Genomic DNA, 23352 nt, shown 5'->3' on the forward strand with positions numbered 1-23352 from the left:
CAGGATACTCAGAAATATTTTGAGAGATGCTTTAAGGGGAACTAGTAAAATAGTATTTAAATCAATCCAGTCTTGTACCAGAAGACTACAAGAAGGAAAGTATGACATTCACAAGATGGTGAAGCCTGGCATAATTAGATTTCATATAAACTTACAGAAATGGGATCACATTGTATATGTTATTTTTCACTACTTATAAAATATCAACATATATTTGTCTTACTATTTATTGAGCCAGGCATGGTGGCATGCTCCTGGAGTCCCAGCTACTTGGGAGGCTGAGGCAGAAGGATCACTTGAGCCCAGGAGTTTGAGGCTGCAGTGAGCTATGATCATGCCACTGCACTCCAGCCTGGATGACAAAGTGAGATCTCATCTCAAAAAAAAAATTATTGATTAAATAATAATTCATTGTGGGGAAGCACCAGCATTTAAATGATTTCCTTTTACTAGAATCTTAGGTTGCTGATATATTTTTTGCTATTATAAACAACACTTGAATAAACATTCTTTGTGTGCATATGTTGGGGAGGACAAATAATTTTTTCTTCAACCTCAGAGTCCTTTGCTGAGACACCCTATAGCAAAGGATAGATTGCCGGGCATGGTGGCTCACGCCTGTAATCCTAGAATTTTGGGAGGTTGAGGTGGGTAGATCAGTTGAGGCCAAGAGTTTGAGACCAGCCTGGCCAACATGGAAACCCTGTCTCTACTAAAAATACAAAAATTAGCTGGGCATGGTGGCACGTGCCTGTAGTCCCAGCTGCTCTGGAGGCTGAGGCACCAGAATCACTTGAACCCAGGAGGCAGAGGTTGCAGTAAGCTGAGATCACACCACTGCACTCCAGCCTGGGTGACAGGGCGAGACTCTAAAAAAAAAAGATAGATGAACAAGGGAAAAGCAAGTTTATTAATGTGTGTGGCATCACGTGGGAGAAAGCTCAATGCAAAGTCACTGAAAGCAGTGGCTCAGAACTCTGGCTTATGTAGCATCTTCGACAAAGAACAATACATTTGTGGAAAAAGGGCAGAACATAGGAAAGAGATTTTAGGCTTCCAAGGATAGGAAACTGGGAAAGTAAATATTTGGGAGGAAACTAATGGAGTAAGGTTTGTTTACAGACTCCTCTGGTGCTGTCTCTGGGCTATTAAGTCTGTAGGGTTGTGTATAAAGGAGAATTTGTATCCTACCTTTAGGAAGAAAAGAGGGGAATAGAGAGAGCTTTTCATCTGTTTGCTACTTCCTAATTGCCTACAGCTCAAAAATAATTTCTTTTTTTCTTTTCTTTTCTTTTCTTTTTTTTTGAGATGGAGTCTCACTTTGTCACCCAGGCTGGAGTGCAGTGGCGCAGTCTCAACTCACTGCAACCTCCGCCACCCAGGTTCAGGCAATTCTAATGCCTCAGCCTCCCAAGTAGCTGGGATTACAGGCATGAGCCACCGTGCCCAGCCTCTCAAAAATAATTTCTGTGTCAAAAAGGCATATTTTGGAGTGATAAGTTCTGGTTTTCTTCACATATTTTAAGGCTATTTACATATTGCCAAATTGCATTTATTAGTAGGTTGCTGATACGTAACATTTCTGAAGCAGAGCTGCCTGTTTATTACGTATATGAAACTAAAACAAGACACAGTAAGGTAATTGTAAAGAGACTTGTTATACATTATGATTTTTATTACTTTGTGAGCTGGGTGTGCCATCAAATTCCACAGATAATAACAACTTAGAGAAGTAGGAGCTAGTGCAGTGCCTAGCCTAAAGTAGAAATTTTGTCAGAACCTAGTCCATTTGGGTGATATATATGCCTTCAAGACAAGAAAGCAATAGAAATGTGCATTGTTACGACAATGGGTGGTGGTTCCCTCCCTCCAGACTTCTTTATGTTACTTCTCCAGTAGCATTCATTAATCTACAGTGTACAGCTCAAATATTTGCCTCAACAGGTAAAGCTAAAACCTGTTTTCCTAGTTGAAAATAATTTTATTGAACCTCCCCATGGGAAAACAAGTGTTTATTACATGTGCAGGTTTTGTGACTCTTGAACCAGCCCCGCCTAAAACCAAATATACTCATTCCTGTGGGTAAAATGTCACTTCCTAACTCTAAAAAGAAAGGTGAAACTTTGAACATTCATTTAGGCATATCAGCAAGTTTTTCTTTCCCCCCAATTCTTTTAGCAGTTGGTAAAAATCCTTTCTGAGAGCTAGGCTTTTAAATGGTTAAACAGTAGTTTACTGTGAGGGATAGAATTATTTTTCTTATATTCTAAATTTTCTCCAGTGAGCTTATACTTTTTTCTTAAAATAATAAAACATACATTTTGTAGCTATCTTTATATTTAGATACATGTGTTACTATTCAATTGGAAAAAGTTATTTTTTAAAATTAAATATATGTTTTAGGATTGTGGGAATTTGAGGCTTCATAAAGAATTGAAATAAGCCTTGAAGAAATATGTTTTATTCTCTTCTCCTGACTTTTTTAAATTGGTTGCTTTCGTTCATTTCTGCCTTTTATTTCTGTAGTTGTATTTTGTATATATTCCATTGTCTTATTTTTTTACTCTTCCCCTTTTGACAGGTGTTATTCCATTGTTTTAGAACAGTGTTTAATCATTGTGATATCAGAAATAACATTTATTCATTTAGTCATAGAAGCAGCTGCTAGGTAGATTCAACGTTGTTAAAACACAGACCAAAGAGTAAATGGTGGAGAAATATATAAATGCATACGTTCTTTTTTTTTTTTGAGATGGAGTCCTACTCCGTTGCCCAGGCTGGAGTGTAGTGGCGCGATCTCGGCCCACTGCAACTTCCACCTCCCGGGCTCAAGCTATTCTCCTGCCTCAGCCTCCCAAGTAGCCAGGATTATAGGAATGCACTACCACACCTGGCTAATTTTTTGTATTTTTAGTAGAGATGGGGTTTCGCCATGTTGGCCAGGCTGATCTTGAACTCCTGACCTCAAGTGATCCACCCACCTCCGCCTCCCAAAGTGCTGGGATTACAGGTGTGAGCTACTGCGCCCAGCCTGTATGTTCTTATTTATACAATCTATCTGGGCTTTAGCATTTGGCACTGAATATGGTTTGGGGTGTTTTTGTTTGTTTTTTTGTTTTGTTTTGAGACAGGGTCTCACTTTGTCACCCAGGCTTGAGTGCAGTGGAGCAAACAAGGCTCACTGCAACCTTGACCTTCCAGGCTCAGTAATCCTCCCATTTCAGCCTCCTGAGTAGCTGGGACTACAAGAGCATGCCACCATGCCCAGCTAATTTTTCTTTCTTTCTTTCTTTTGAGATGGAGTCTTGCTCTTGTTGCCCAAGCTGGAGTGCAATGGCATGATCTCAGCTCACTGCAACCTCTGCCTCCCGAGTTCAAGTGATTCTCCTGCCTCAGCCTCCCGAGTAGCTGGGATTACAGGCGCCTGCCACCACGCCCGGCTAATTTTTGTATTTTTAGTAGAGATGGGGTTTCGCCATGTTGGTCAGGCTGGTCTCGAACTCTTGACCTCGTGATCCACCCGCCTCAGCCTCCCAAAGTGCTGGGATTACAGGTGTGAGCCACCATGCCCGGCCTAATTTTTGTATTTTTTGCAGAGACAGGGTTTTGCATGTTGCCCAGGCTGGTCTCGAACTCCTGAGCTCAAGCAGTCCACCTGCCTCGGCCTCCCAAAGTGCTGGGATTACAAGCATGAGCTGCCACACCTGGCCCATTTTTAGTACTTAGTATACAATTCTTAGCCTTTTGCTTCTTCCTGATAAAGTTGTAATCTGAGAAATTGTCTAGTTTCAACCTTTAATAACTAAATCTCCATATTTCCCATCTTTATCTATTATTTTTCCTCATGTCACATTGCAGATTCCTTTTTTTTTTGTTTGTTTGAGACGGAGTCTCACACTGTCACCAGGCTAGAGTGTACTGGTGCAATCTCAGCACACTGCAACCTCCGCCTCCCAGGTTGAAGCGATTCTCCTGCCTCAGCCTCCCGAGTACCTGGGACTACAGGTGCATGCCACCACACCCGGCTAATTTTTGTACTTTTAGTAGAGACAGGGTTTCACCATGTTGGCCAGAATGGTCTCTATCTCTTGACCTCATGATCCGCCTGCCTTAGCCTCCCAAAGTGCTGGGATTACAGGCATGAGCCATTGTGCCTGGCCTGATTTTTGTATTTTTAGTAGAGACAGGGTTTCCCTATGTTGCCGAGGCTGGTCTTGAACTCCTGACCTCAGGTGATCCACCCACCTCAGCCTCCCAAAGTACTGGGATTACAGGTGTGAGCCACCGTGCCCGGCTGCATTGCAGCTATCTGCTGTCTTCTTTCTCTGTGCCTCTGTCTGTCCCCCCGACCTCTTAACTTTTATCCTTGGAATGCTCCAGGACTCAGCCCCTGGATCATTTCCTTTTCTAGACACTCACTCACTTGGTGATCTCATCTGGTCTCATGACTCATTACGTGTATGCTGATGACTGTCTTTTGGGCATTTCCACTGGGATGTCTCACAAGGCTCCTCAAACTCAACATCTTCAGAATTTCTGCTCCTCTCAAGATCCTTCCTATAACAGTAACAGTTAATGGCAGTTCTATCCTTCTGAGACTCATCCTTGGCTTCCCTTTTTCTCACACTGTCCAGTCATCTATCAGCAAGCACTACCTTGAAGATACATCCAAAATTCTACCACTTCTCACTATCCCACTGCCTCCTCCCTGTTCCAGGCCATCATCATCTCGTATGTTAATAGATTGTTGCAGCAGGTTCTTGACTGTCTGTATTAGTCAGTTTTCACACTGCTAATTAAAGACATACCCGAAACAGGGCAATTTACAAAAGAAAAGGGTTTATTGGACTTACAATTCCACATGTCTGGGGAGGCCTCACAATCATGGAGGAAGGTGAAAGGCACGTCTCACATGGTGGCAGACAAGAGAAGAGAGCTTGCGCAGGGAAACTCCCCTTTTTAAAACCATGAGATCTTGTGAGACTTATTTACTATCATGAGAACAGCGCAGGAAAGACCCGCCCTCCATAATTCAATCACCTCCAACCAGGTTCTTCCCACGACATATGGGAATTGTGGGAGTTACAATTCAAGATGAAATTTGGGAGGGGACACAGCCAAACCATATCACTGTCTTTCTGTTTCTCCTTTTTCAAAACACAACAGATGGAGTGGTTCTGTAAAAATGAGAGTCAGATGTCATCTGCATTTTGCTCAAAACTCTTCAGAGGTGTCTGGGCACAGTGGCTCACGCTTGTAATCCCATTTTAGGAGGCCAAAACAGGCAGATCACTTGGGCTCAGGAGTTCAAGACCAGCGTAGGCAACATGTTGAAATCCTGTCTCTACAAAAGATATAAAACTTAGCTAGGCATCGTGGCCTGTGCCTATGCCCCAGCTACTCTGGATGCTGAGTTAGGAGGATCACTTGAGCCTGGGAGGTTGAGGCTGCAGTGAGCTGTAATTGAGCCACTGCACTCCGGCCTGGGTGACAGAGTGAGACCCTGTCCAAAAAAAAAAAAAAAAAACCCTCTTCAGTGGTTTTCTATTTAATATGTAATAGAAGCCAAGGTCCTTATTATGACCTATAAGGCCAACATGATCTGAATCCTGTTACTCTTTTGATTTAATCTTTTTCTTTTCTTTTCTGGAGACAAAGTCTCACTCTGTTGCCCAGGCTGGAGTGAAGTGGTGCGGTCATGGCTCACTGCAACCTCAACGCCTTGGGCTCAAGCAATCCTCCCACCTCAGCCTCCTGAGTAGCGGGACCACAGTGTGTGCCACCACACTTCGCTGATTTTTTTTGTTTGTTTTTTATTTTGTAGAGATAGGATCTCATTATGTTGCCCAGGCTGGTCTTGAACCTCTGGCCTCAAGTGATTCTCCCACCTCAGCTTCCCAAAGTGCTGGGATTACAGGCATGAGCCACTGCACCCAGCCTAATCTTTTTCTTACATCCCACCTCACTATACCACCAATCCCAGGTCACTCCACTTCAGCCACATTGGCCTCCATGAACATCCCACAGGCTCCTGAATCAGGAGTTCTCGCTGTTCCTTCTGCCTGAAATGTGCTTCTTTCGGATAATCTCACAACTGACAGCCTCACTTTCTTTACATCTTACTCCGGAGTGCCTTCTTAGTGAGGCTTCCCTTAGCCCCTTGCTTAAAATGTCATGTATTTCGTTTTTAATAGAATTCTTTAAACAAAAGAGAGGATGCTTTCCATTCAGGTTATCTTTCTCTAAAAAACACTCATCTGAAATAACACCATGGGGCACCCTCACAGAACACAATATGAAAGTATAGGTTGAATATCCCTCATTTGAAATGCTTGGAGCCAGAAGTGTATTCAGTTTCAGATTTTTTCAGATTCATTTACCAGTTGACCATCCCTAACCTGAAAATGTGAAATGTTCTGATAAGCATTTCTTTTGAGCATGATGTCAGCTCTCAAAAGTTTCAGATTTTGGAGGATTCTGGATTTTTAGAGTAGGAATACTCAGCCTGTAGTAGAATAACAGATCTACATTAGGGAATGATAGAGATCACCCTTGACTCAGCTTGAAAACTGGTAGCTATGCTTGGGATAATGTAATTACTGTACAGGACCAAAAATTACAGGGTTAGAACATACTGGTGTATTGTCCACTTTCACTGCTGTTCTGTTTTTGGTTTCCCCAGTGGAAACCTATATAAGTTTACACAAATAATCTTCTGAGGATGGGCCAGCTCTTAGAGCCTCTGTCTCTACCTTTTCGTCTTCTTGGTATCCAGCTAAGTTAATGGCTTCATTGTGAAAATTCCATTTGTCATTTTATTTGTGAGGTCTCTGACCATCAACTCTACTCATGTTTGCTTGTAACCAAAAACTTAATGCATAAGCCAAATAGGAAATGCTGTATTCTGGGGTATAAAGTCCCTCTACATTTTTATGATTTGATATCTTTCCAGGCCATAAAGTGAAAAAAACTTCTTAAATAATATACAGGGAGTTCCTAGAGAGGGAACAGACTTTATATCCCCCATGTGATTGTGCTCCTTAAACATTGTTGCATTACAAACCATGATGGCCAGAAACTAACTTTAAAATAGCTGCTCCTGGCCAGGCACGGTGGCTCATGCCTGTAATCCCAGTGCTTTGGGAGGCTGGGGTGGAAAGATCACTTGAGGCCAGGAGTTGAGACCAGAATGGGGAATACAGTGAGACCCCATCTCTACAAAAAATTTAAAAAACTAGCCAGACATGGTGCACATCTGTAGTCCCAGCTACTCAGGAAGCTGAGGCAGGAGGATCCCTTGAGTTCAAGGTTGCAGTGAGCTGTGATAACACCACTGCACTCTAGCCTGGGTGACAGAGTGAGACCCCATCTCAGAAGAAAAAAAGCTGCACCTGATGTTCATATTTATCAGCTGCATGCAGTGTCAGGGAGTGTGACTAGGCCGGTCTAACTCTGGTTTTCCTGTGTTCTGAGACTTTCTAAAGAGTGGGTCTTGTCATAAGGGAGTGTGAATAATCACGGAGAGCCTATAGTGACCCCCTTCATTTCCTGGCCCTAAATATTTTAAGGAGTCTAAGTCAGTTCAGATACCTAGTGTTTTCAACCCCAAGATATGTTAGGCTACTTTTTTTGTTTAATTCTATTTACTTAACTTTTTACATATTCAAAAATCAAGAAATTAGTGTACAGTGAAGAGTTGTCTTGCCTCATATTCTCCCAACTACCCAGATCATTTCTCCAGGTATTACTGGCCTTCTATCTTTCCAGAGTTTCTTTGTACAGGTACAAGCAAATATAAATTATTTGTCTCCTTTTTTTTTTTTTTTTTGAGAAAGAGTCTTGCTCTGTCACCCAGGCTAGAGTGCTGTCATGCCATCCCGGCTCACCACAACCTCTGCCTCCCAGATTCAAGTGATTCTCGTGCCTCAGCGTCCCAAGTAGCTGGGATTACAGGCATGAGCCTCCACACCCGGCTAATTTTTGTATTTTTAGTACAGACAGGGTTTCACTATGTTGGACAAGCTGGTCTTGAACTCCTGACCTCAAGTGATCCGCCCGCCTCAGCCTCTCAAAGTGCTGGGATTACAGGCGTGAACCACTGTGCCCAGCCTTGTCTCCCCTTTTTAGACACCATTCTTCACCTGCTTTTTTTTTTTTTTTTTTTTGGTCAAAAAAAGCATACCTCATAGAGACTTTCCTCAAAAATTGTTTACAGCTTTATAATATTCCATTGTATAGATGTACCATAATTTATTAATCAGGCACTCTTGGCAGACATTTAGGTTTGTTTCCAGTTTTTTGTTAATAATCTTGCATGCTATGCCTATGTGATAGTACATCCCAAAGTCAACCTCAATTTCATGGGACTACTGTAAACATAAAACGACTGGCTATGACCAAGAGATTCTACTTTAATTGGTTGATCTAGTATCCTATTCTGAGATGGGCCTTGAGTTACTGGAGAATAGAAGAAAATGATGTTATCAGACCTTGGAGGTCAGGAAAACTGTTTCCATTTAGCTTTTTAAGTAGAGAAATTCTACCACATACTGTTACCCTTCAGAAAATTTTAGAGGCATCCTTGACTAATTTTTCTTCCTCCTCCTCCCACCAGTCCAGTTAGTCACCAAGCGTTGTGCTCCTTCCATCCCGTTATCAGTGGTATTTGTCTGTTTTCTGTTCCCACTTTACTATCTTGTCCAGCCTAGTTATTCACACCAGGATCTGTTTGCACTCCATCTTTTCTGTGCTCTAATTGATCCTAACACTGGTAATGGATACAGTGTTTTTTTTTTTTTTTTTTTTGGAGACAAGAGTCTCGCTCTGTCACCCAAGCTGGAGTGCAGTGGCACGATCTCGGCTCACTGCAACCTCCACCTCCCAGGTTCAAGCGATTCTCCTGCCTCAGCCTCTTGAGTAGCTGGGATTACAGACCTGTGCCACCATACCCGGCTAATTTTTATATTTTTAGTAGAGACGAGGTTTCACCATGTTGGCTAGGCTTGTCTCAAACTCCTGACCTCAGGTGATCTGCCTGCCTCTGCCTCCCAAAGTTAATGGATAATGTTTATTGACTACCTGCTGTGTACTGGGCACTTTGCTAACTGCTTGTCATGTATTGACCATTTCGATTGTCATAACTGCTCTGAGATGATGGAAATATTTCCACTTCACTGGTAAAGAAACAGGCTCAGCTGGGCGTGGTGGCTCACACCTGTAATCCCAGCACTTTGGGAGGCCCAGGTGAATGAATCACGAGGTCAGGAGACTGAGACCATCCTGGCCAACATGGTGAAAACCCATCTCTACTAAAATACAAAAAATTAGCCAGGCGTGGTGGTGTGCACCTGTAGTCCCAGCTACTCGGGAGGCTGAGGCAGGGGAGTTGCTTGAAACTGGGAGGCGGAGGTTGCAGTGAGCCAAGATGGTGCCACTGCACTCCAGCCTGGCGACAAAGCAAGACTCCGACTCAAAATAATAATAATAATAATAATAATAATAATAATAATAATAATAATAATAATAATAATAATAGAAGAAGAAGAAGAAGAGGAGAAGGGGAAAAAGAAAGAAGCAGAGGAGGAGGAGGAAGAGGAGAAAGAAAAAAGAAAAAGAAACTGAGGCTCAGGGATTATATATCTAAGAGGTGGTACAGTCAAACAGCTATGAGATGGTCTCAGTTCTTAAGTTAATTAGGAGAGACAGGAAACCATTCCTTCAAACTAGAAATGCTATACTAGTCCAGAGAAGGCAGAGGAAAAAGTGGATGGAGGAAATGGAGACTTTTATGGAAGAGGGATGTAGGATATAGGTGAATAAATGGAGTTAGTTGTAAGAACATGCTAGACAGGGAAATAACGAGTAACCCAGGAAGACTGAATTTGCATAGTTGGCAAATGCTGCCAGACAAGTTCGCATTCAACTGTTGCATCAGATTCATTTGGAAAGCTTTTAAAAAATATTGTTGGCTCCTGATCCCACCCCGAAGCTGCTCCTGAATCAGATTGTCTTAGGCAGTGCCTTAGAATCTGTGGTGTTGCTACTGTCACAGGCTCTTCTGATGCATAGCCAGGCCAGGGAATCCTTGGCTAAAGAAAGAAGAGGGGCCGGGGGCAGTGGCTCACGCCTGTAATCCCATCACTTTGGGAGGCTGAGGTGAGTGGATCACCTGAGATCAGGAGTTCGAGACCAGCCTGGTCAACATGGTGAAACCCGGTCTCTACTACAAATACAAAAAATTAGCTGGGTGTGGTGGCGAGCACCTGTAATCCCAGCTACTCGGGAGGCTGAGGCATGAGAATCACTTGAACCTGGGAGGCAGAGGTTGCAGTGAGCAGAGATCGTGCCGTTGCATTCCAGCCTGGCCAGCAAGAGTGAAACTCCGTCTCAAAAAAAATAAAAAAATAAAAATAAAAAAAAGAAGAGGTATGGGGGTGACTAGAGCAGAGGATGCATTTTCTGAGAAGTGGCAAGAGGTAAGATTAGATGAGTAAGGCCAAATCACATGAGGAAAGGCTGAGCTAAAGAACTTAGAGTTGCTGGGCACAGTAGCTCATGCTTATAATCCCAGCACTTTTCGAGGCTTAGGTGGGTGGATTGCTTGAGCTGAGGAGTTTGGGACAAGCCTTGGCAACATGGCAAAACACCGTCTCTACTAAAAATACAAAACTTAGGGCCAGGCGGGGTCGCCCATGCCTGTAATCCCAGAATTTTGGGAGGCCAAGGTGGGCAGATCACTTGAGCTCAGGAATTTGAGATCAGCCTGGGCAACATAGTGAGACCCTGTCTCTAAAAACTAAAAAAAGTTTTAAAAATATAAAAAAATTAATTGGGCATGGCAGCATGCGCCTATAGTTTCAGCTACTCAGGAGGCTGAGGTGAGAGGATCACTTGAGCTTGGGAAGCAAAGGTTGCAGTGAGCTGTGATTGTGCCACTGCACTCCAGCCTGGGAGACAGAGTGAGACACTGACTCAATAAAAACAAAAACAAAAACCCCAGAGTTGAAACAGTAGGCAGTGGAAACTGAGTTACCACGTTGATCAGCAGAGATGTGTTAAGAACAGAGGGGATTTTTTGTTTGTTTGTTTGTTTTGGGGTTGAGACAGGGTCTATCTCTGCCACCCAGGCTGGAGTGCAGTTGTGTGATTACAATTCACTGCAGCCTTGACCACCTGGGTTTAAGTGATCCTCCTACCTCAGCCTCCCGAGTAGCTGGGATTACAGGCCTGCACCACCACACTCAGCTAATTTTTTACTTTTTTTTGTAGAGACAGGGGTCTCACTATGTTGCCCAGGCTGGTCTCAAACACCTGGGCTCCAGGGATCCTCCTGCCTCGGCCTCCTAGAGTGCTGAGATCACAGCCATGAGCCACTGTACGCAGCCAAGAACAATTTTAAGCAGACTTTTCTGGCAGCAGTAAGCAAGAAGGAAAAGCTGCAATAGGAACCAAGCTAGGAGATAGTTAAGGGAACTAAGAGTCATATTACTATTGTGAGATTCTAAAAAAGAAGTGGACATTACTATTTGCTTGTTGTTGTTGAGATAGAGTCTCACTATGTTGCCCAGGCTGGAGTGCAGTGGCACGATCTTGGCTCACTGCAACCTGTCTTCCGGGTTCGAGCAATTTTTCCGCCACAACCCCCCAAGTAGCTGGGATTACAGGTGTGCACCACCATGCCTGGCTAATTTTTGTATTTTTAGTAGAGATGGGCTTTTACCATGTTGGCCAGGCTGGTGTTGAACTCCAGACCTCAGGTGATGCACCTGCTTTACCCTCCCAAAGTGTTGGGACTACAGGTGTGAGCCACCGTGCCCGGCGTGAGATTCTAAAAAAGAATCAGGGATCCTTTGTCTAGAAATAGGAATTAGTAAACTTGGAATCTGAGGTTTAACTCTCTTAAGCTTCAGAATTTTTTACTTGCAAAGAATATTAAAAAGTCATGGCTGGGCATGACTACCGACTGACACCTGTAATCTCAGCTCTTTGGGAAACCAAGGCAGGAGGATTGCGTGAGGCCAGAAGTTCAGCACCAGCCATTTTGCCCAGGCTGGTCTTGAGCTCCTGAGCTCAAGAGATCTTCCTGCCTTGGCCTCCCAAAGTGCTGGGATTACAGGCATGAGCCCCATCAGGTCTGGCCTTAACTATTATTTAAAATAAAAATAATAGTATAGGTTGAATATCCCTAATCTGAAAATTTGAAATGCTCCAAAATCTGAAACGTATTCAGTGCTGACATGATGCTCAAAGGAAATGCTCATTGGAACATTTCAGATTTTGGATTTTAGGATTAGGGCTGTTGAACCAATAAGTATATTGCATATATCCCCAAATCTGAAAAAATCTGAATTCTGAAACACTTGTATTCCCAAGCATTTCACATAGGGATACTCAACATGTATTTGCTTTAAAAAAAAAAGAAAAAAAATCACTCTGGAAACAATATAGAGCACAGGGGAAGCAGGAGTAGATATAGGGAGATCCCTTAAGAGGCCACTGCAATAGACCAAATAAGAGGTGATGGTAGCTTGAGCAGGTGGGGACATGGAGCTAAAAGTGGGCAGATACAAGTGATATTTAGGAGGAAAAATTTCAAGAAACTTCATGATGGATTAAATACAGGGCTGTTGAGAAAGAAAAAAGGTGTTTTCTTAGGTTCTTCCCTGGGCAACTGGATGAACGGAGATCCAGTTTGGTAGTTGGTGTGGAAGATGGTAGGGCAGGGGGAGATGCTCATGATTTTTGTTTGCAATACTAAAGTACTGAATATATTAAGTGGAAGGTGGGATTTCTGCATTTTGTTTTGTTTTGTTTGAGACGGGGTCTCGCTCTGTCGCCAGGCTGGAGTGCGGTGGCACGATCTCGGCTCACTGCAACCTCTGCCTCGCAGGTGATCTCTTGACCTCGTGCTTCCTGGATTTCTGCATTTTTAAGAAGTTTTCAGGTGACTCTGATGTATACCATAGTTTAAGAACTATTGATGTTGGCCGGTTGCGGTGGCTCACGCCTGTAATCCCAGCATTTTCGGAGGCCAAGGCAGGTGGATCACCTGAGGTCAGGAGTTTGAGACCAGCCTGGCCAACATGGTGAAATCCCATCTCTACTACAAACAAAACCCAGAAGGCAGAGGTTGCAGTGAGCCGAGATCGCGCCACTGCACTCCAGCCTGGTGACAAAACGAGATTCCATCTCAAAAAAAAAAAAAAAAAAGAAAAAAAAAAGAACGGTTGATATAAAGAAAAAGAAATAGAGAATTATTGATGAAGGAGTGTCCAACTGTTAGACAATGGTAGTGACACAGACGACAATGGAAGAAAGTGGTTTGTTTTTGTTTTGAGACAGTGTCTGGCTCTGTTGCCCAGGCTGGAGTGCAGTGGTACAATTACAGCTCACTGCAACCTCCACCTCCTGGGCTCAAGCCATCCTCCCACCTCAGCCTCCTAAGTAGCTGGGACCACAGGCACACACCACCACACCCGGCTAATTTTTTTTTTTTAATTTTTTGTAGATACGGGTTTTTGTCATGTTGCCCAGGCTGGTCTCAAACTCCTGAGTTCAAGGGATCTGCCCGCCTTGGCCTCTCAAAGTGCTGGGATTACAGACATGAGCTGCCATTTCCGGCCTGTTTAGCTGTTTCTAGGGAAGTGACTGGGTTTGGAACAGAGGCTACATTCATATCCATCCTGCTCTTAGGCCAGCTCAGCTCTTTTTTATATATATTTTGTACTAATTTGTTTGCCATAAGACTTCTTTGCAGCAGGGCCAGTGCAACTCTTAACTTGACTTTGTTCCCTTTTATTACTAGCCTTTTGGCCTCAGCAGTGCCACCAATTCCTTCCCTTTTGTGGAACTGAGCCCTGGACCCACTGACCCAATGCAGTGTATCAGATTAGTTTCAACATCTTATCTGGATTTCTTTTACTTTTTCCTGAGGCAAGGAGATCAAAACCAAACAGCTGTAGTCTTGATAAGCTATTTTAGCAATCATCTAGGGATACTACATTTTCCTCTAGAAATCTAATCTATAATTTTTATTTCTTTTTCTTTTCCTTTCTTTTCGTGTTTTTTGTTGTTTTTTTTTTTTGGCAGGGTCTTGCTTACTCGCCCAGGCTGGAGTGCAGTGGTATAATCTGAGCTCACTACAACCTCTGCCTCCTGGGTTCAAGCAATTCTCGTGCCTCAGCCTCCTGGGTAGCTGGGACTACAGGCTCATGCCACCACACCCAGCTAATTTTCGTAGAGATGTTGCAGTCTCGCCAGCGCACCTTCATATATTGGTTTCTCTTGTGAGGTATCACTCTGAGTTCTTTGTCTCGCCTCTAAAATGATTAAGGAGCGCGGTCACAAGGGTGAAGTTGGAGCAAAAATGTAATAAGCAAAAGGAGAAAGCTCTCTGCAGAGAGGGGAGTCCCTACCAAGTGGATAGCGTGGTTACAGCTGAATGCAAAATGCTCTCATAAGAAACTGCGGCCGGGCGCGGTGGTTCATGCCTGTAATCCCAGCACTTTGGGAGGCCGAGGCAGGCAGATCACGAGGTCAGGAGTTTGAGACCAGCCTGGCCAACATGGTGAAACCCCATCTCTACTAAAGGTACAAAAAGTTAGCCAGGCATGGTGGCATGTGCCTGTCATCCCAGCTACAGGGGAGAATGAGGCAGGAGAATCGCTTGAACCCGGGAGGTGGAGGTTGCAGTGAGCTGACGTGCCATTGTACTCCAGCTTGGGCGACAGGGCAAGACTCCCATCTCAAAAAAACAAACAAAAAAAAGAAACTGCTCTCCTCCTTGTAACTGATTGAGTAATTTTTCTTATTTGAAAAGCTGTCTCTGCAATTCCCTTTTTCCAGCTGTGAGATTGTTTCTAAGCACAAAGCGCAGCTTCTCTTGTTTGTATAACTGTGGGTTTTTTTAGGTAAGCCCCACTCCGCCCTATGCAAGTTCCCACAGAGCCCACTGTGTATATGCCTGAAAAGGGAAGGAAACTTTTTCCTGGGAGCTCACTAATTATACAAAGAACAAAAAGGCTTCTTTGCTTTACTGGCTCCTTATCTGTCCAGGCTTATCTGTGCAGCTGCAGCAGCTGTGATTTTTCAGGCAAGCACTTCTCGGGGCCCAGCCTTAACTGTTTACCTAATGGATTTTTCCTTTTCTTCTCCCTCAGAGATGGGGTTTCACGATATCGCCCAGGCTGGTCTCGAATTCCTGAGCTCAGGCAATCCGCCCATCTTGGCCTCCCAAAGCGCTGGGATTACAGGCGTGAGCCACCACACCTGGCCATTTTTATTTCTGAAAATTGAGTTCTCTAATATACTTCAATAAAAAAATCTACGTTTCGTTTATTAGAAATTTGTTAACCTCATATCATGGGTCAGGCACTGTGCTAGGCACTTGTTATTTCAAATTAAATAAGACATGGCTATGTCAAGGAGCCAGGAAAAACTGATGCCTGCATAGGCACATACATCCCTATCTAGCTTTTTTCTCTTGATAAATAGAAAAAATTGATAGAATAGAAGAGAAAAATTGATAAAATTTTAAAATGTCTAGATCTGAATTCAACTTCTTTGTGTGAAAAAGAAGGCCAAATTAATCTCTTTGGTTGAGACTGTAATTAAAGGGGTCTTTTAATGTATATATTATGCAGCCCAGATGTTCCCTTTCTTTTTCATGATGCCTCTGTAATTAAGATGCAGATTTTCCCCCCAAAGGAGAGTGTTTTTTCTGTGATCTTAACTTGGATTCATAGATCTCAGCAAATCTATGGATTCATGGCTTTGTGGGTCCTTAAACCTTCCACAATTATATGCAAAATTGTGGAATTTGGTATACGTGAATGCTTTTCATATTTATTTTTAATCCAGAATGGATCAAAAAGAACAATCATGAAGGATGTAGGTGCCAGACACAGGGCAGAAGGTAGCTAGAAAAGTAGATCTTGCCGGGTGCTGTGGCTCACGCCTGTAATCCCAGCACTTTGGGAGGCCGAGGCGGGCGGATCACGAGGTCAGGAGATCAAGACCATCCTGGCTAACACGGTGAAACCCCGTCTCTACTAAAAATACAAAAAATTAGCCGGGCGTGGTGGCGGGCACCTGTAGTCCCAGCTACTCGGAGAGGCTGAGGCAGGAGAATGGCGTGAACCCGGGAGGCGGAGCTTGCAGTGAGCCGAGACTGTGCCACTGCACTCCAGCCTGGGCGACGGAGCGAGACTCCGTCTCAAAAAAAAAAAAAAAAAAAAGAAAAGTAGATCTTAGGGAAGTTAGGGCCCCTAGCCTCATTAATCTACAAACATGGCATGGCCGGCTTGCCTTGCAAGGCCTCAGTTGAAGTACCCCATGAATTCTTAAAATAGAAAGAGTTCTTAACCTTTATCAAATTTTCAAATGATTCTGTTACCCCAAAATATTAAGAATTATTATACTATTAAAAAATGTGTTAGAGACTAGTCCAGGCAACATAGTGAGATGTCGTCACTACTAAAAATTTTTAAAAAAATTAGAGGTGTGGGGCTGGACACAGTGGCTCACACCTGTAATCCCAGCCCTTTGGGAGGCCAAGGCAGGTGGATCACCTGAGGTCGGGAGTTCGAGACCAGCCTGGCCAACATGGTGAAACCCCGTCTCAACTAGAAATACAAAAATTAGCTGGGCATGGTGGCACATGCCTGTAATCCCAGCTGCTTCAGGAGGCTGAGGCAGAATTGCTTGAACCTGGGAGGCTGAGGTTGCAGTGAGCCAAGACTGTCCCACTGCACTCCGGCCTTGGCAGCAGAGTGAGACTCCATCTAAAAAAAAAAAACCAAAAAAAAAAACCAAAAAAAATTGTTAGAGACCAGCCCAGGCAACAGTGTCTCTACTAAAAATAAAAATTAAAAATTAGGGGCATGGGGTATGGTGGCACACACCTGTAGTCCCAGCTACTCAGGAGGCTGAGGTGAGAGGATCCCATGAACATAGAAGGTTAAGGCTGTAGTGAGCTATGATTGTGCCACCGCACTCCAGCCTGTTTGATAGAGCAAGACCCTGCCTCAAAAAACAAAAAAAACAAAAACTTACTAGGTTTTGGTTTATGACTATTTAACATCATTTACTTTTTAGATGTTCTCACTGGGGGAAAGGGAAATTGAAGATATAATATGTACTTTTGTAATTTATCAATACAATTTTTATATTAATACAATATTTGAAACTGACATTTAAACATTAGAATTTGTTTTTACTTTTAACAATATTGTGAGCATGCTACATTTTTTGTTTGTCTTTAGTACCGGGACCCTCTGGTGATAATGGCATCAGTGTTACTATGATCTTAGTGGCCTGGATGGTTATTGCATTGATCTTGTTCTTACTGAGACCTCCTAATCTAAGAGGATCCAACCTACCTGGAAAGCCAACCAGTCCTCATAATGTAAGTGTTGCAGATTTTAAATGCTTTTTGGGTAAGGGAATGTATGTGGCCTGGGGCAGGGAAGGACTTGGTTTTGACTAAAATACCTAAATTAGTTAAATTATATTTAACTCATAGAGTATTCTACCTATGTAGTTCTATTAAATATTGCAATTCCAAGATTTAATTGACCGCTTAATCTTTGTGGAGTTAAATGCAGAAAGAAGCACAGACCAGAAGCCCAAAATTAATTTGAAAATTAATTCCAATCCTTTTTTTTCCTTCAGACAGGGTCTTGTTCTGCCGCCCAGGCTGGAGTGCATTGGTGCGATCTTAGCTCACTGTAGCCTCCACCTCCTAGGCTCAAGTGATCCTCCTACCTCAGCCTCCCGAGTAGTTGGGACCACAGGCATGCACTAGCACACCTGGCTAGTTTTTTGTATTTTTTTGTAGAGATGGGGTTTTGCCAGGTTGCCCAGGCTTGAATTCTAATCTTTACTCACATGAGAAGCATCAAAAATAATCCGTTTCATAGTCCACAGCAATATTGCTTAAGTCTCAATCCTCCACTACCCAGTTCTGTCCACCTCACAGCTGATCCCTTGCCTCTCATGCTTCCAGCCCCTAAACTCTTAGTAGCTTTAGTTCAAATGTTTGACCCCTTCTGTCTTAGCTATTCAGTAGAGACACTGAGCCTATCTTATTTTATTTTCCTCATTTTCCCATCCTATTTCTCTCAAACCCATTTTCCATTTCTGTACCACAATAAATCAGCTGAGCTGGCAAAAGGAGAGGTCGGAATCATTCATGTTGATAAATCTTGATAGTCATGATTACAACCATTTTTAGAACCTTCTAAATTAAAACTATGATAAAGTGACCCAACAGGGAGTTTTCAGTACTATCTTTAATAGAACCTCTGTTGGCCAGGCACGGTGGCTCACGCCTGCAATCCCAGCACTTTGGGAGGCCAAGGCGGGCAGATCGCCTGAGCTCCGGTGTTCAAGACCACCCTGGGCAACATGGTGAAACCCTGTCTCTACTAAAATACAAAAAATTAGCCAGACATGGTGGCATGTGCCTGTAGTCTCAGCTACTCAGGAGGCCAAGGTATGAGAATCGTTTGAGTTCAGGAGGCAGAGGTTGCAGTGAGCCAAGATCACACCACTACACTCCGGCTTGGGCTACAGAGTGAGACTATGTCTCAAAAAAAAAGAACCTCTGTTAAAGAATTCCTTTTAATCCTTTTCAGAACCAGTATTTATGTTTTTTTTTAACATTGAATTTGAATATTATCTCTTTAAAAATATTTCCATGAGGCGGGGCGCGGTGGCTCACGCCTGTAATCTCAGCACTTTGGGAGGCTGAGATGGGCGGATCACCTGAGGTCAGGAGTTTGAGACCAGCCTGGCCAACATGGTGAAACCCTGTCTCTAGTAAAAATACAAAAATTAGCTGGGCGTGGTGGCAGGCGCCTGTAATCCCAGCTACTCGGGAGGCTGAGGCAAGAGAATTGCTTGAACCCAGGAGACGGAGGTTGCAGTGAGCCAAAATCGTGCCATTGCACTCCAGCCTAGGCGACGAGAGTGAAACTAAGTCTCAAAAAACAAAAAAATTTCCATGAATATGCCAATTACCTCTATTTAGCCATTCTACAAATGTATACATATTTCAAAACATGTTGTATATGACAAATATATACAATTTTTGTCAATTTAAATAAATAAAATGTTAAAATTTATAATTAAAAAACGATAAGATAATAGAGCATCAAAAAAAGGGGGGGGGGCGGAATTTCCATGATAGATTTGCTTGTTTTTGTTGTTGTTTTTTTTTTGAGATGGAGTCTCAGTCTGTCATCCAGGCTGGAGTGCATTGGTACAATCTCAGCTCACTGCAGCCTCTGCCTCCCAGGTTCAAGTGATTCTCCTGCCCCCGCCTACCGAGTAGCTGGGATTACAGGTGCATGCCACCACATCTGGCTAAATTTTGGATTTTTAGTAGAGATGGGGTTTCACCATGTTGGCCAGGCTGGTCTCAAATTCCTGACCTCAAGTGACCTGCCTGCCTCAGCCTCCCAAAGTACTGGCATTACAGGTGTGTGTCACCACACCTGGCTAATTTTTGTGTTTTTAGTAGATACAGGGTTTCGCCACATTGGCCAGGCTGGTCTTGAACTCCTAACCTCAGGTGCTCTGCCTGCATTTGCCTCCCAAAGTGCTGGTATTACAGGCATGAGCCACCATGCCCGGCCAGATTCACTTGTCGAATACCAAATTATCCCACTAATTCTCTTTTCCAACCTTTACCGTGTGGAATTCCTAAAATAATTGTTTCTTTTCTCCAGTGTTGTGGTGTTGATATCAGAAGTTCAGTTAGACTAATTTTTTATATAAGAGAAAGCAAATGTGCAGTGTTAATTGGTCAATGTTTTGCTTTGTTTTTTAAGGAATAAAACATTTAGATATGTAGCATAGAAAGAAAAAAATCAAAATGAAAAACATACACAAAAAAGATACGTAGCATGCTAACTTTAAGAAAGAAGGCATTATAGACCGGGCCTGGTGGCTCTCGCCTGTAATCCCAGCACTTTGGGAGGCTGAGGCGGGTGGATCACCTGAGGTCAGGAGTTCAAGACCAGCCTAGCCAACATAACGAAACCCCCCTCTCTATTAAAGTACAAAAATTAGCCGGGCGTGGTGGCGCGTGCCTGTAATCCGAGCTACTTGTGAGGCTGAGGCAGGAAAATTGCTTGAACCCAGAAGGTGGAGGTTGCAATGAGCTGAGATCACGCCATTGCACTCCAGCCTGGGCAACAAGAGCGAGACTCCGTCTCAAAAAAAAAAAAAAAAAAAGGCATTATTAGCACTATATAAAAAGCCTTACATTTATTTTTGTTTTTTCTTGGAGAAGAGAGTATTTATAAAACAGCTTGCATATTGTCTTGATAAAGTGTTTATTCCTTAGCCTTCTTTCTTACTTTCTTTGTATAGCTTTGTTACTTTCATATCAAAGAGTAACTTCCTCAGTGTTTGGAGCTAAAGAAATAGAACTCTTAATAACCTGACTTATAAATCATTAAAATGGGCTGGGCACGATGGCTCACACCTGTAATCCCAGCACTTTGGGAGGCCGACGCAGGTGGATCATTTGAGGTCAGGAGTTGGAGACCAGCTTAACCAACATGGTGAAACCCTGTCTCTACTAAAAATACAAAAAAATTAACCGGCTGTGGTGGCACATGCTTGTAATCCCAGCTACTCGGGAGGCTGAGGCAGGTGAATCACTTGAACCCGGGAGGCGGAGGTTGCAGTGAGCCAAGATCTCACCACTGTACTCCAGCCTGGGCGACAGAGTGAGATTCTGTCTCAAGAAAAAAAAAAAAAACTATTATAATGACAGAAATGCAAGATTACCCTCTCCTGGACCTTAATTCATCGTAGGCCAGTGTTCCACTGTCTTAGGAATAAGTAAGAAAATGTGTTGAGACTAATTCCAAGTAGAAATATTGATCACCCCCAACTCGGGCGTCATGTATCATTTCAGGGTAAATAAATAAAACCTTGAGAATCTTAAAAACTCTGATCTTTCCTTTATAGTTCACTTGCTTTCTATTGCAAGTTAACAAAAGTCAATTCCTAGCTGTTTAAAACAAGTGGCTTCATTGATTTACACATCAAAAAAATTCAGAGGTAGGGTCAGTGTTACGAAAGTTTTAACAGTGTCATCAAAGACCCAGTTTCTTTCCTCATACTATCAACTTCATTCCAAGATGGGCTCCCCTTAGGGTCATAGGATGACTACCAGAAGCAACTGCAGCCACATGCTTCCTCGTAGAAGCAACTGCAGCCACATGCTTCCTCGTAGACATTCAGTATTGAGAAACAAAAGTCCCTAGCTTCATTTTAAATATACAGTACTTTGCTTAGCCAATCGACTTTAGCAAGAGGGATGAAGATACTTTCATAGGTTTGAAGATCACTCCTGGGGCTGGCAGGAGTGATAACATCACTGTTGTACAAATTCCCTCTCTCTTCCATTTTACAGGGAAAAATGAGACAAATGGTGGAAAATCACAGTGTTATTTAGTCTAGTGTTCCCTCATGTAAAAATATATGAAAAGTCGAAGTAAGCATATATTTGGGATGGGATGGTCGGGGGCATTGCTCCTCAGTTCTTTCTCTATGTGTTAGATTGGTTGCACTGGGATTTAATAAGTCAATTTTTAAAAAAGTAATAAATTTTAAATTTTTTTGAATTTTTAAAAAGCCAATTAAATAATTTATTTCTTTCTAATGCCAGGGACAAGATCCACCAGCTCCTCCTGTGGACTAACTTTGTGATATGGGAAGTGAAAATAGTTAACACCTTGCACGACCAAACCAACGAAGATGACCAGAGTACTCTTAGCCCCATTAGAACTGTTTTTCCTTTTGTATCTGCAATATGGGATGGTATTGTTTTCATGAGCTTCTAGAAATTTCACTTGCAAGTTTATTTTTGCTTCCTGTGTTACTGCCATTCCTATTTACAGTATATTTGAGTGAATGATTATATTTTTTAAAAGTTACATGGGGCTTTTTTGGTTGTCCTAAACTTACAAACATTCCACTCATTCTGTTTGTAACTGTGATTACAATTTTTGTGATAATTTCTGGCCTGATTGAAGGAAATTTGAGAGGTCTGCATTTATATATTTTAAATAGATTTGATAGGTTTTTAAATTGCTTTTTTTCATAAGGTATTTATAAAGTTATTTGGGGTTGTCTGGGATTGTGTGAAAGAAAATTAGAACCACGCTGTATTTACATTTACCTTGGTAGTTTATTTGTGGATGGCAGTTTTCTGTAGTTTTGGGGACTATGGTAGCTCTTGGATTGTTTTGCAAATTACAGCTGAAATCTGTGTCATGGATTAAACTGGTTATGTGGCTAGAATAGGAACAGAGAAAAAAATGAAATGGTTGTTTACTAATTTTATACTCCTATTAAAAATCTCTAATGTTAAGAAAACCTTAAATAAACATGATTGATCAATATGGCAGATGATTTACAGTCCATTATATGACATTTATAAGCCACTCAACACTAGCCTTACAAGGTTCATGAAAGGAGGAAAACATTAAATCTTTCTGCCTTTGCTGGTATAATCCACATAGTAATAATTTAAGCTATAATTTATTTTTAAAATGAGTGCCTCTTGGGAAGCTTCTTTTCTGTTCTAACACTTCCCTGTTAAAATGAAAATCTTGGGAAGCTTCTTTTCTGTTCTAACACTTCCCTGTTAAAATGAAAATCTTAGGCCGTTGCGGTGGCTCGCACCTGTAATCCCAGCACTTTGGGAGGCCGAGGTGGGCGGATCACTTGAGGTCAGGAGTTCGAGACCAGCCTGGCCAACATGATGAAAGCCCATCTCTACTAAAAATACAGAAAAATTAGCCAGGGTTGGTGCGTGTGCCTGTAGTCCCAGCTACTCAGGAGGCTGAGGCAGGAGAATTGCTTGAACCCGGGCGGTGGAGGTTGCAGTGAGCCAAGATCGCACCACTGCACTCCAGCCTAAGCGACAGAGCGAGACTCCCTCTCAAAAAAAAAAAAAAAAAGAAAAGAAAAGAAAAGAAAATCTTAAAGCTGTATTAGGGCCTGTTAGGTTACTGACATTTGAATGCCTATTTACTTATTTACTACATTGAGTCTTTTGTTACCCTCTGACCTATAAAAAATTTTAATAAATTACTGGTTTACTTCAAGGGAAAAGAAGGAAAATGAGAAACAAACATCTTTTTTTCACTCCTTATCTCATTACTGTTTGGTGATGGGATGGATTGGAGTAGGAAGGAATGTCAATATGAGAGAAATTTTCAAATGTATAAAAAAGTAAAAGGTTGTATTGTTTTGCTCAGTTTGAAATAAAGTGAATACCAATAGCACTTAAAAATGTCTGCATGGGCTGGGCACGGTGGCTCAGGCCTG

At 42.5% G+C, this 23352-nt stretch overlaps 1 protein-coding gene across 3 annotated transcripts in view; it reads left to right on the forward strand.

Annotated features, from left to right (window-relative positions):
• Positions 1 to 22426, forward strand: part of SMIM14 (small integral membrane protein 14) — an 86658-nt gene extending 64232 nt beyond the window's left edge. For all 3 annotated transcript variants that reach the window (XM_032135237.2, XM_032135238.2, XM_058430289.1), the window contains exons 4-5: positions 17262 to 17404; positions 21686 to 22426. In XM_032135237.2, the coding sequence (XP_031991128.1) occupies positions 17262 to 17404; positions 21686 to 21718 (176 nt within the window). In that variant the 3' untranslated portion in view covers positions 21719 to 22426. The remainder of the gene's footprint in view (positions 1 to 17261; positions 17405 to 21685) is intronic.
• Positions 22427 to 23352: the final 926 nt, after the last annotated feature.

This window comes from Hylobates moloch, unplaced genomic scaffold (genome assembly GCF_009828535.3).
Source record: "Hylobates moloch isolate HMO894 unplaced genomic scaffold, HMol_V3 SCAFFOLD_17, whole genome shotgun sequence".
NCBI classification, from domain to species: Eukaryota; Metazoa; Chordata; class Mammalia; order Primates; family Hylobatidae; genus Hylobates; species Hylobates moloch.